At 38.2% G+C, this 14,488-nt stretch overlaps 1 protein-coding gene and 1 non-coding gene across 2 annotated transcripts in view; both read left to right on the top strand.

Annotated features, from left to right (window-relative positions):
- The window catches only part of LOC142855957 (C-type lectin domain family 2 member D11-like), a 30,778-nt gene extending 24,409 nt beyond the window's left edge, over positions 1-6,369 (top strand). The window contains exon 5 of the mRNA XM_075982640.1: positions 5,579-6,369. Coding sequence (XP_075838755.1) covers positions 5,579-5,612 — 34 coding nt within the window. The 3' untranslated portion in view covers positions 5,613-6,369. The remainder of the gene's footprint in view (positions 1-5,578) is intronic.
- Trnai-aau (transfer RNA isoleucine (anticodon AAU)) lies at positions 6,095-6,168 on the top strand. The gene has a single exon. It is a non-coding gene; the product is annotated as a tRNA-Ile (tRNA).
- Positions 6,370-14,488: the final 8,119 nt, after the last annotated feature.

Below are 14,488 nucleotides of genomic sequence, written 5' to 3'. Positions count from 1 at the left end.
GAAAGATGTGGCTTATAAAATATTACCACCTTCAAACTATAGGGCAACTAATTAACTCTTAATAGATGAAAGCTCAGAATACAACAGATTCTACACATGCAAAACCTCCCATATACAGCAAAGCATTTCTTTCAGAGAGCGTTATGACATGTGCCTTTCATGATTTATCATCCAGAGCATTTGAGAGCTAAGTTTCAATTGCTGTTTTTCTTGTGTCTGCTGTTTAAGGAAATGCAACACAGCTGAAATCCAAAAAGGCAGGATTTGAAAGTGGAATTTAGATCTGCTAGGCTGGCAATATGGGGTAGAACATCTTATGACCAAGGTCTGTAGCAATGAGACACAGCTCTGCGCCAGACATGTGATCAGCAGCTGATACCCTACTGTGTATACTGATGCCAAAGATCAACAAGCAGATGAAGCAGATTAAATGCCGGTCCATCATCCACAACATTATTAACTTATTCCTGAGTTTATACTTACACAAATGGTGTCACTTTAGATTGAAGATTTGCATTTTGGTACAATGTGTCTTCAGGGGTTTACACCATCCTCCTTTTGGAAAATATATTTAATATTTAGGAGTGCTGAAGAACATACCAGCATTTTTTATGAAGCCTGTAATGTTTCAAACTAAGACAAGCAGGAATGATGCTGGAGTTGGAAACTTCAGGAATCTGTATTTCAGTCTAACAATGATTCATGTCTTATAATTTGCTTGAACTAATTCCAGTGCTCATGTCTGATGATTGCATTGGGATGCTGACCCTACATGGTGAACGTCCTGTCTTAGCCATACAGTATACAGTAGAGTGTCAGTTGCTGACCATGTGCCTGATGAGGAGGTGTGACTGCAATGCCTAGTGCCATGAGAAAGTTCGTATGGCACCGACTAGCCTACCAAAGTAAAGATTCAGCATTCAAAGTGTAGTTTCTATTGAAGCCCATCATTTTGTTCTACCATAAAGTCCAAAGTCATAAGTTAAGTCATCCTGAGCTGAAGATCACTTGTGTTTTGAACCTCTTGAGTCTAATTTGTGCCTTTTGTCTTAATTGAATACTTCTGTCACCAAACAAATACTTTGTTGAAGAGACTTTGATATATTTTGACCATATTTAAGTTTATTCTCCAACATCCCATCATGCTATGAGCTGAGATGGCTATGTCTCTTGTGTAGCTGCTGGAGTCTAGTGAGCAATGGAGACCTGTTTATTCGAATATCAGAACCAAGTATCTGATTTCTGAAGCATTTGCTTCCTCAGATCAGACACAGAACAGACTGAAGTGGATGAGGATCTGAAAGGAATTAAATTGGTTTTTTTTCCCTCTCCACTCTGGAGGGGAAGCAGTCTATGAAGTCTTTGTCAGATAGCTGGTTAACTGCAGAGAAAACAGACAAGAAATTTTGATGGCTATGTAAATGCAGAAATGTATACTCTACAGAAATAGTTTGGAAAGTTACATGCCGGAAGCAAAGACCTGTATTTTGAGATCTATATTTTGTTTATGCCGTCTTAAGTTCACCAGTAAGATATTCACCTTTGCAGGGCAAGTTCCTAACCTAGGAAATTAGCCTAGTGAGACCTGTAGGCCCCAAGCTTTAGAAGCAATTAGCATTTCCTTTATTAACAGTCACAGACCTCAGTATTTCCTTATCAGCTAGGAGTGTCTCCAGGCCTGAATTCCAGCAGACCTTACACACCTCCCCTCCCCTTGCCCATTCTTATATAACAGCTTCTGAGGAATAATATAATCGATGCTTTGATCAGAAAACCTGTCTTGCTGTCATATTTTCGTGTCTCTTGTTCCTCCTCTAGCTTTATCAGGGACCCCCATTCATATCCAGCTGGCCAGGATAGTTACTGATAGTTACACCCCTTCAAAGGCAAGATCTATCACAGTCCTGGAAGAGCAAAAGTATCAGAGCAACCCTAATATAAACCTTGTAACATTCGGTCCTCAAAAAAACATCGAAAATGCACAAAGAATGACTCTTTTGTAAAACAAAATATGTTTTGAAAATAACCCCCATGAAAGTCAGATACTAGAATTATTACTTAAGGATACTGAATCAGCCATCTTAAATATTTACAATGCATTAAAGACAACTAGACAAGAGTGGAAGAGGCTGGTAAAAAAGTCATGTATGAACCAAATAAGAATTTCAATAAAGAGTTAGGGTGTTGCAGGAGCTCCTTCCACTCCTCCAGCCAATAGCCGCTGAGATACCAGCCCACTGGAACGTCATCTCTCTCCCTTTAAAAAAGCAGCCACTTCCCTCTGCTTGCACTCTGGCTTCCGGCTCTGCTTCCCGCGAGGAGGCTCCATTCCTGATTGCGCAGAGGGCTGTTGTCTGGGACAGTGATCTGTAAGTTTTCCCCCCTTAAAATAAATAACTTCTCTAATAATCATAATTCCAAACTGGTGTGGGATTGTTTGTGACTTACACCTTCATTAGGAAAATGAAAAGGAACCAAAGAGAAACTCAGACCAGAGAAAAATAGGGAGTGAGCTAATTTGGTCATTAGTAGGATTCCCGATATTCGATTTCTCATGAGAAACTGCAGATACTATAGAGACACTTTTGAGTGTATGAGACAAAGTTCCAAACTGTAGCATACTGGTATAAGATTTATAGCATTGCTCCTGCCACAGGGTCCCAACTGGGGATGCATATGTGTGCTACCATGTTTGAGATGTAACTTGGCATTGCTGGGACAAAATGCCTGAAAGAATCAATTTAGGAGGAAAATTTTCTTTTTCCAATGACTTCTAAGGAGCCATTAGAAGTTCTGTTACTTTGGGGCAGGTGCTTCACGGCAGAAGTGCATGGTGGATCGCTCCCTTCATTTCCTGGCAGCTCAAACCCATTGCATGGTGATGGTGGTTCCAGTGTCAAGGTTTTGATAGTCTCTTCAAGGGCATTCTCACAAAAAAACAATTTCACTCTGCATGACCTCATTTTGTAAAGGTTCCACTGCTCCCAAAAGAGGCACAGGTTGACAAACACGCTTTAGCATATAGACCTCCCAGGATCCTTCCAAACTGCAGTTTTGTAGCCTTGTCAATTAAGAATGCTATACTTAACCAAAGCATCCTTTAAAAAAAAAAGTAGAAGAAAATGAAATAATTTGCAGATAATCAACATAGAAAGACACTGACATTAGAACTGCTTTCTGAGAAATGCTAATGGAAATTTTCCCAGCAATGGACTGGACACAGTTCATGATGTGGATCTGTAGCACAAAATGATCATAATCTTAGAAATATATGTAGGTGACAGAGAATTTTGGTATATTTGCAACCACTCTCTTTTAAATATGTAATTTACTTTTCAGCAGTGGTGGCACATGCCTTTAATCCTAGCACTTGGGAGGCAGAGGGAAGCAGAACTCTGCAAGTTCCAGGCCAGCCAGGACTGTTTCACAGAGAAACCTTGTCTCAAAAACCCAAATATATATGTATATGCAAACAATATACATATATAAAAATATTTATATATACATATATACATGTACATATATTTGTTTTATTAAGATACTTAAGTTAACAATTAGAGATACATGTTAACGACCATGAAAATCTAAAAAGAACAAAAGAAAGAAATGGCTATAGCCATGGGGGTATACACACTCCTTAATTCTAGTGCTCTCAGGAGGCCAAGAGTGGACATCTTTGTGAGTTTGAGGTCATCTTGACCTACACAGTCATCTCCTGGACAGCAGGGATTACATGAAGAGACCTTATATGGGAGTTTCAGCAATGAACACATCATATTAACCCACAATAAATTCATTGAATTAAAGGAGGCATTTATAGCCTAAGTGCTGACCCCAGGGTATGTCAGGGCATGTAAAGATGGCTGAACAGCGTTTGGGATTTCAGTGTCCAACTAACTAAGGAAGTTACAAGGGCTTTAAGAAAGGCTGTGGAGGCCGGCTCTTTAAGGAAGGAAACTATTCTCCAACTCTAGAGAAAAGCACGTGTATGAATAGTGGGCAAGTTCTAGCCTAAAACTCACTATACTTCAAAGTTTTGAGGATTCTTCTGCCACTGACACCTGAATGGTGGGTTCACAGGAATATGCCATTATGGCTGGCTTTTTGTCTGTTTAAATAGTGAAACATCCTGGGCTGAAGTGGTTCAGTGGAACACTTTTTCCTGCAGACAACCTGAGTTTAGTTCCCAGCACCCACATGGTATGCCTCACAACTTCCTTAATTCCAGTTACAGGGATCCATTACCATCTTCATATCTTTGTATACACACGTGTAAACATATTAAAAATTGGTTATCTTTTAAATTTTCAATTGTACAGGACATTTATATATCTTACACATAAATTTCTCACCAGATACACAATTTTCAAATAGTCTTTTCCACTTGGTGACTAGGCTTTGCCCTTTCTCAACGGCATCTTTTCAGATACAACAGTGCATAATGTTGCTAGTTTTTCTTTTAGTGTCTATCTAATACTTTTTTCTCCTAAAAGCAATAATATTTAAAATCCTACATGTATTTGCTATATTTTATGTTAATTCTGTATGTAAGTATCTGATAGAAGTTCAACTTTGCTCTTTTTTAAAATTAGGATATTGAGTTTATCTTTTTTTCTATTAGTATATTACAAGATATGCTAATTACCTAGTCTTGCATGAAGTCATGTCTTTCCCGTCCACTGTGAGTCAAGAAAAACAGACATGATAACAGAAAGAGACACAGCAAGGAAATGACAACTCACTTTGAACTCTGAATTCTCTCAGTGTCTGAGTCAAGAATTTCAGCACAGCTAACAAAAACATGCTGTGAATATTAACCCCATACAGACAACAGTCTTTTTCTAATAGATAGGTTTCAAATAAACATATTAAAGTGGTAGGAACCACATTAGAAGGATATCATAAGTCACCATGGGATTTAACCTTCTCTTTCACCCATAAACAGTTTCTGAGAACACCACAAGGTAGATTGGACATGTTTATAGCTACAACATAGGCAGAGAACTTCCTGGTGACTTCTCACTATGTACACCTGGCACAATACATCCCAGAAAACAAACACCTTATGAGCTGTTGACTAGAAAAATTTCCTGAGATAAAACCACTTGAAAATTTTAAATCATTTGAGCAGTGTAAGCTCCAAAATCGTGTAAGCTGGAGAGATGGTTCAGGGGTTAAAATTGCTGGCTACTCTAGCAGAGGACCCAGGTTTAGTTCCCAGAATCCACAAGGCAGATCACAACCATCTATAATTCCAGTTCCAGAGGATCTGATGACCTCTCTTGGCCTCCATTAGAACTTCAAACATATAGTACATAATATACATGCAGCAAAACATTCATGCACTTAAAATATAAGTACATAAGTCAACTTTTTAAAATAATCATGTAGGTGTTAGTAGAGATACGGGATGTACCTCTTTTGTCAGGTCATGCTTCACCATAGAGAATGTATCACTGCTGCAATTAAACCCTATCTGCACCCCAACACCCATGCTTAATTTCAATTCATATTTTTTAAAAATTAACCCCAACTTTGACTGATATTGACTCATCAGATTTTTTTTTTTACTCTGCAGTGGAAATCAAGACCATCAGCTTTACCAGAGTTGAAGTCCACCCAAGTTGAGATCCACTCAGGCAGCTACAGCTGGTTGTGTGGAGCAGTGTCTCCTGCTGCCAGTGAAGACTGATAAACCTCCCTTGCACACTGTCACCAAACCCCTTTGCTTTCTGACAGACCCATTCCTGTACTCATGTTTGCAGTCTTTTATCTCCCTCTAGATTCTACAGATGGACATCTGAGACTTGTCTTTCTGAAGGTGGCCCTAGTTTCACCCACCTTCCTGCCGTAGTTATTAAATCTAAGTAGATTATATATGTTTTACAAAGACTGAGTTAATTCTAGGTTCCTGATTTTCTCATCTTAGTTTATTTAGCTTTTGAGTAAAGGTCAAGTAGTCAAATGATTCTGCTTCTTCTGTTGTATACTTCAGGCCAGAAGAGGAGCATATATTTATTTGAGAAACAAATGTACCTATAGCACTAGGCACTTGTGTCAGGCAAAGTCCTCTAGAGAAATGAAAACAAGCCGTGGCCAGTTAGCTCAGTTGGTTAGAGTGTGGTGCTAATAATGCCAAGGTCGCGGGTTCTATCCCCACACGGGTCATCACAAACTGTAGATTTGGCTGGGCGGTGGTGGCTCAGCCTTTAATCCCAGCACTCAGGAGGCAGAGGCAGGTGGATCTCTGTGAGTTCAAGGCCATCCTGGTCTACAAGAGCTAGTTCCAGGACAGGAACCAAAAGCTATAGAGAAACCCTGTCTCGAAAATCAAAAAAGAAAAAAGAAAGAAATGAAAACAATATATATTGTTTTCATTATATATATATATATATATATATTATAAAGGGGATTGTAATGACTAAAGCTCTCAGCTTGACAAACCTAGAATCCCATTCAAAGAGAGTCTCAGGAAAGGATTTATTTTGTAAAGCATGAGATGGTTTGAATGAATAGTGCCAGAAGGACAGAGAGGAAGACTGAGGCCATATGTATCCAATATAGCAGTGAATCTATGGGGTCATGATTTGTTACAATGGAATACTCAGATAAACTTTCCTGCAGACTCAGAAACAGACCATAAACCAACTCATGTTTCTGAGAAGGATATTATAAGGTACTATAAAAAGCAGATACCGACCATTCAGGCAGTACAAAAACACAGAACAACAACAGTCAAATTCTCAGAGGTACTAATTATCCTACCTTTAAAATGATTAGCTAAAAATACTATGTGGGTTAAACAATTGTCTTTATCAAAAGAGAAACTGCAGGCTTTGGAACTGCTAGTGCCTGAGCAACTATATGCTCATCATATTGAAGAATCAAACAGCATTTGGAAATTTCCCAAATTCGTTGTTTTAAAAAAAAAAAAGAACACCAAGCCAGGCAGTGGTGGCTCATGACTTTAATCCCAGCACCCAGGAGGCAGAGGCAGGTGGATCTCTGTGAATATGAGGCCAACCTTGTCTACAAAAGCTAATTCCATGACAGTCTCCAAAGCTACAGAGAAACTATGTCTCGAAAGAGAAAACAAAAAAAAAAAAAAAACAAAAACAAAAACAAAAAAACAACAACAAAAACTCAAAAAATGGAGAATGATAACAGATTTTAGAGCTGTTAATAAGATGAGTCAGCCAATGGGTTTTCTACAGTCTGGCTTTCCTTTACCTTCTCTATTGCTTAAAGGACAGCCTCTTGTAGTTACTGATTTAAAAGACTGTTCCTTAACTATATCTTTATAAGAAAAAGACTGAGAATAATTTGCCTTCACAGTGCCTACTTAAAATAATTCTCATCCTGATAAAAGATGTCAATGGAAGATTCTCCCATAAGGATTGTTAAATAGTCTCACCCCGTACCAAAATTTTGTAAGTCAGCCACTAGAAATGATATGTAAGCAATTTCCTGCATCTATAGTTTTCCATTACATGGGTGAGATAAATATATACTGGTATTGATTAATGCCCTGTGTGGAATGAACCTCAGAAGGGCAATGAAGACTCTGAAACTTCAGGAAGTCACTGTAGAAAGGCAAGTCTGAGACCCCTCAGTCCACTGTGTGTACCTGCTCACAGAAGCAGGGGCCCAAGGGCATTGGAAACCTATTCTAAAATTTTGTAATCTGAGTGCAGCTAAGACATTTCTTGGATGTGAGCATAGCCGTTTTGAATGGAGCCATTATACCAGGTAAATCACAGACCCAGTCTTGTCCATCATTAAAGCCCTTTCATCAATTTACCAATAAATGGGTTTCCTTATATGTGAACTGTTTCAAAAGAAAATTGAAAATCACCCTGAGTGAGGCCAGGGTAACAAGCACCAGTTAGATGCTTGTATACATATTGAAGGGTTCAAAATATCAAAGGTTCTGTGTTCAAGTTAAACCCTGAGAATGCAAAAGGGATTAGGTACAAAAGTAATAGAGAAAATTTTTTAGGGAATCTGCCCTTTTTTTTATACATATTACAAATAAGTTGTGAAGACAGGCAAGACTTCACTGAGGAGGGAATGCAGTTTTGGGCTCTTCAGAATTACTGTTTTTGTTTTATTTTCAAATTTCCCTTCTGAGGAGTCGAACAATACACCAACCGAGCAACAGGATCAGCAGCGCCAGGTTTTATGCAGACAGGAGATGGATCTGTAGCAATCCCAACAGCTATATCCTCCAAAGCCAAATTCCTCTTGCTTCCTTCTAGTCTTTGTCACGAAATGCTTTGCAACCTGATATCTACAGTTGCTGCTCTATTCCCATCTTCCTACACTGTTGTCAAAGGACAATGAATATTTGTTAGCATCACAACTGAATATCATCTTGGAGAATGGCACATACAGGGATTTAGAACAACATTGATGCTTTTAAAATCGGTGTTGTGTCTCATGCCGTAAGCTTCAACTTTTATGTTAGTGAACACCACTTTTATGATATGAAGTTTTCGTGCAGACCATCTTCCTTATGAGGTTATTGGCCCAGCAAAGTGAGTTATCCAATGTGCACTGCAATGCTGAGAAGCAGCAGGCAGTGGTGGCGGTTGTGTTGTGACACTTGAATCCGAGTGTCTTTTACAAATTTTCTTCTTTTTTGTTTTCAAGACAGGGTCTTTCTATGTAACTTTGGCTGTTCTGAAACTCACTCTGTATACCAGGCTGACCTTGAACTTATAAAGAACTGCTTGTGTCTGCTTCCTAATTGCTGGAATCAAAGGAGTGCACCATCACTGCTGGCCATAAATTTTATTTTTAATAAGGTCCTTGCACATGACCTGAACCTGTGACCCTTTGCTGGGATCACACAGGTATGTAACCATACCATACATTCTGCTGTTTAGTCTTAAACTACAAGTACCTTTCAAATAGTGCATTCTATTTTTATGTCTATATTTTAGAATATATCAGATGAATAAAGAATATTTCATTTTGAAATGTCACTTTCTAAATCACTTTTTCATTTAGCCATGATAAAATTTTTTTTCTTTGCAATCCGTTTTACTTCCTGCATCCTCATAGGTGGAAAACATCCTCAGGGTCTAGTAGTGTGTCCAAATAGGAGTCTTCAAAGCAGAGCCATGGAATGAACCATGTTGTCACAATTATGGCTGTAAGAATGACTAGTTTCAACTAAGTTCTGACAAAGAAAGGTATATTTATACAAAAAAAGTTCACTTTATATCATTAAACTAAGTAAACTTTATCCACAAAAGAAACTTGATAGGTTTATGACCTTATCTGACCAATAATCTTGTAAACAATAGACTTGAAGACATAGGTCTTCTCATACCAACTCCTCAGATTCAAATGAGATAACTCGGGGAAATATCTTGCCAGTGTGTCCATCTGATTTATAGTAAACACAGAGCAAGTTTTATTCCATTGCTCTGTGGAATTAATTCTAAAATGAAGAGTACATTTTCCTGAGCTTTGGCCCTTCTAAGGAATTCCACCACAAGCTGCCAGTGAGCTGTTCAAATAAATTTGTTATAGACAGGGGAAATTATCACTAGTCAAATGAATCATCTAAACAGCATATGGGAAACCAATCTTTTTCTTTCTTCCTTTTCTTTTTTGATACAGAGTCTCACTATGTAGAACAGGCTGGACTTGAACTCAGAGATCTCCCTTTCTCTGGTTCCCAAGTCCTGGGTTTAAAGAACTGTGCCACCATGCATGACTTGTGTTTATATGGGCTAGGGAGATAGGTCAATGGGGAAGAGTTTTGTTGTCAAAACACAAGCACCTGAATTCAAATTCTCAACAATCATATAAAAAGCCAAGCATGGCTCTTCTTACACTTCTGTTATTTCGGGTCTACAGGAGACAGAGACAGGAGGATGACCAGGGCTTGTTCAAGCAGGGAGCCACTTGTTGGTTCCCGGCCGCCCAGCTGTAGACCTGAAATAATCACACAAAAACTGTATTATTTAAATCACTACTGTCACCTATTACCTCTAGCTTCCTATTGGCTAACTCTTACATATTAATTTAACCCATCTCCACTAATCTGTGTTTTGCCACATGGCAGTGGCTTACCGGCAAAGTTTTGGCAATTCTGACTCCGGGAGCTCCATGGTGTCTCTCTGATTCTGCCTTCTTCCTCCCAGCATTCTGTTTAGTTTTCCCCCACCTAGCTCTGTTTCCCTATAGCTCTGCTATAGGCCCAAAACATTTCCATTATTCATTAACCAATAAAATAAATACATAGACAGAAGGACCTCCCACACCAGTTGGTCACCAATCTTGTTCAGGGAGAGACAATGTTTCACACAACAAATAAAGAAAAAGTAAATTATGACTATAAAAACAAATGGTTCACACATATTATAGGAAGCATCCAAGTAATTTGGGATTCATACCTTTTCCCAATTCAAACTCCTCAAATTTATTCTTAATGTTTTTTATTCTTTGAGAATTTTCTTCAAATTATTTTGATCCTATTTCCACTCTTCCTGATTCCAAAAATCTCCTGATCCATCCTTACCCACCCAATTTTGTGTCTTTAGGGAAAAAAAAAGCAACAGAACCCTGTGCTGAGAGAAGGCCAGGAGAGTACAGAAGAATCCCCCAGAGTGTGAGTTGGAAGGTTGGAACAGGGCTGCAGAGAGAGGAGGCTGCTGACCAAGTGACAGAGCAAGCTGCAACTCTTTCCATGATTATGAATCTAAAGAAGTAAATGTACATTAATGGCAGAAGATGAAATTAAGGAATTTCAAAGAAGAAACATTTTTTCTTAGGTGCACATTTGGCATTTGAGTGTACAATTTTATCATATGACAGAGGACAATCCAGGTCAGGGAGTAACGACAAGTCCCCTCCCAAAGACAATTCAAATAGGCAGGCTGGAAAATAAACTGTTGAGAAGTAATACTTATCTTGTTGATGGAGCTGCAGGCTGTGTTTCTGCCACCTGGCTCCCGGCTGCCTGGCTAGCTTAGCCTTAGCCAGCATTCTGTTCTGTTTACTCCACCCACCTAAGGGCTAGACTATCAAATGGGCCAAGGCAGTTTCTTTATTAACCAATGACCTTCCTCCATCATTATCTGAATTCATTTTGACCTGTGATGATGCTGGTTGATCATAACTGATCACTTGAAGCTTATAAGAACTTTCTTTATAGGCAAAAATGAAAGATATATTATTATTATTATTATTATTATTATTATTATTATTATTATTATTTGTAGTCTGTATTGAAATCCATGCTATAGAAAAGACAAGAGTGTAGTAATAAGGAGCGGCGGGGCTGCGTCCCCAACACCCCAGCCTCCTGCTCGGCTAGCGTATGCCCCGAAATAATTACACGGACACTGTATTCTTTTAATCACTGCTTGGCCCTTTAGCTCTAGCCCTTACTGGCTAATTCTGATATCCCAATCAACCCATCTCTAATAATCTGTGAGCACCGGTCTTACCGGGAAGATTCTAGCCTAAGTCCATCCTGGGTCGGAGCTGGGACATGGCGTCTCTCTGAGGCGTCTGCTCCTGAGAGGAGAGCTGTCGAGTCTGAGCTCACTTCCTCTTCCTCCCAGCGTTCTGTTCTGTTTACTCCTCCCACCTATCTTCTAACCAATGAGGACCAAGCAGTTTCTTTTTATTTAACCAATGACCTTCCTCCATCACAAGAGGACTCATTTTTTTGTGAGTCATAATAGATGTTTATAAACCTAAAAATAAGTTTAGCTAAAAGCAGTAATATTTATTTTTATTTGTTTAGGAGATTGGATATATGTAAATCAGGAAGATGCCTCCATTAAAATCAGAAACATTTTTGTGTATATTTAAGAAATGACCAGAGAATATAGAATCCTGATTTATGGCTGAATAGTGAGCATCAATATTGTATCAGTTTATTTAGAATTTCATTAATGTTAAACATTGAACTTTTGAAATCTGAATGTAACAATATCACAGAAGGGAAAGGAAATCTGGCACACATTTTATTATTTTATGTATCTAGACCTCATTTTTAAGTCCCCAAAAATCATTTAATTAAACCTTTATATTCTCAAAAAGTTTTACACCCTAAAATATTTTTCTATTTAATTAATCAAGAAATGTAGGTGAGGCCTGGAGAGATGCCTCAGAGGCTACCAGCACTGGCTACTCTTCCAGAGGTCCTGAGTTTTTACAGCAAACACTTGGTAGCTTATAGCCATCTAGGAGATCTGCTGCCCTCTTCAGGCGTTCAGGCATACATGAAGGTAGAATGTTGTATTCATAATAAATTAACAAAAAAAGAGACATACATGATAGATTATTGAAAACAGTCAACGTAGTTGTTTCTTTAGTCAAAAGAATAGTAAAAAGTTGCTTTGAAACCTGTTTGGTGAGCTCTCCTCTATTTGGAATTTGATAACAAAGTAAATTATTTTTAAATCTAGTATAAGAAATCTAATCTAATGTGAATGACCTAAAAGAGTAATCTGAATAAAGAAGGCACTGTCAGCCAGTTAGAGGCATGGCACTGTTATGTTGAATATGGGAAAAGTAAACATTTTAAATGCCTGGGGATTAAGTAAGGAATTATTGACATTACTAAGCACACTTCAGCCTGCATTCCTAATTATCCTCAAAAGTTTCTGTTAAATTGGGAGCACAAATCCCAGCCCCTTACATCTATCACAGCCCCCAGGCCTGAGAGTTGTATTGGTCTGGACTCCAAATCCCAGCAGGCCAAGTCCTGACCCCTCCCTGATGGGTTGGGGGGAGTTCAGGACCACTTCCACAGAGAATTTAAATGAACTCCCAAAAGAGGAAGACATGATTTCTTTTCCTTCCTCCCAGTGGTTGGTGGTAGAATTTGGGGCCTTTTGGTTCCCCCTTGGGGCCACCCAAGAGCACAGAACTCCCATTAAACCTGGATATTTCTTAATTTGGCTTGTTTTTATTTGGTTTGATGGGGAATTTTGTATCAGCAGAGACTCATGTTAGGAAACATTTCTAATAGTTTCAAATAAAGTAAATTTATTTTTAAGTTTATAAGTTAGTAGTTTTTAAAGATCTAGAATTTTATGTTTTGTCCCTGTTATATTTAGCCTAAAAATAATTTTTATCTAAAGTTCTTATGGTATTGACATGAAACCTTTTAATCATAAAAACAATATATAGGGAGACTGACAACTTTATATATCCTTTTAGTGCATTATGGACTGTAATAGGTGCATTAAGAAAGCATAATAACTGTTGTATTAGTGAAAAGACAGAAAGCTTTATTTCAAATGAAATATGAATATTGGGAAACATAGAAAAGGAAACAGCCAGCTGTGTGCATGTCTGAGCTTCTGCCAGCAACACATACAGAACACACAAATTCAGACATTCAAAAACACAGTCAAAAATCAAGTACACTGGGGCCACATTTCCATTCTTATGGACATATTAACAAGAAGACAAAAAAGCTTTTTAAATGAAATAGTCCACTGCACGAAGGTAGTTTTTTTTAAGCATGGTATGAGGGGTGTGGGGGAGTGAAGGACAGAGTAGAGGAAGGAAGTTAAAGAGTTATCAACAGAGAGCAGGGAGGAGGGGCAGAGACTCAGGCCAAAGGTGCAAAGAATTAATAAGCGTTTATACAACAAGGTTTATCTAGTTTTCGTGGGCATCTCCAACAGAACTGAAAAACCATCTAGAATGTTTACAACCTGGAGAAAGCATCCTTATTGTTTTGATTTAGTTTTGGATGCCCTAACTGGAAGTTCCTGCAGGCTACCCTGAGGTTTTGTAAACAAACCAGGAGTTCAGGTAGCCTCATCCCTATAGAGATAGAGAGGGAGAGACAGATTTTTAGTGCAGAATAGAAGAAACAGTCAAGAAAATAGTTTATGAATGTTGGAGAATCACCATTTGAATTTGTAAATCAGCTCAAGAAGTCTGATAGCCTGAAGAAGCAGGTGTTGTCTGTTTCCCAGTCAGTGAAGTCAGTTTTGATATATTTAAATGAGGAGCTTACAGAGCTCCATGCTCCTAGCTGAATTACAATTTAGCACATTAGTTCCCAGTGAGACAAAGCAATGAAATCTATTTGGAGCAGGCAGGAATCCTAGATGCCAGCCTCTGGGAAACTAGGGAAGAGCTTGGGAAACTTTATCAGCCGTTGTTGGCTTTCTCAGGAGGACAAGTGGAGTGATTTAAAAAAAAAAAAAAAATATATATATATATATATATATATATATATATATATATATATATATATATATATGCATGCTTAGTAAAGGAAGCCAAATAAGATTATAGCATTTTGATGGTTTGGCTTCTTTTTTCTTCAAAGAACCTGAATGAGATAGTAGCAGAGTACTCTCCTGAAGGAAGAGACTCCAGTGTCTGTCATTATCTGATTTTGAAGCTGACTTATTTTTTATTAGTATAGTCCTTTGAGCTGTTAATATAAACAATAAATTCTGTATTGAAGATTTTGTTTGATCGATAATAAGATAAA

Source organism: Microtus pennsylvanicus, chromosome 8 (assembly GCF_037038515.1).
Source record: "Microtus pennsylvanicus isolate mMicPen1 chromosome 8, mMicPen1.hap1, whole genome shotgun sequence".
NCBI lineage: Eukaryota > Metazoa > Chordata > Mammalia > Rodentia > Cricetidae > Microtus > Microtus pennsylvanicus.
The sequence above is the reverse complement of the archived record's forward strand: the minus strand, read 5'-3'. Positions and strand labels throughout refer to the sequence as shown.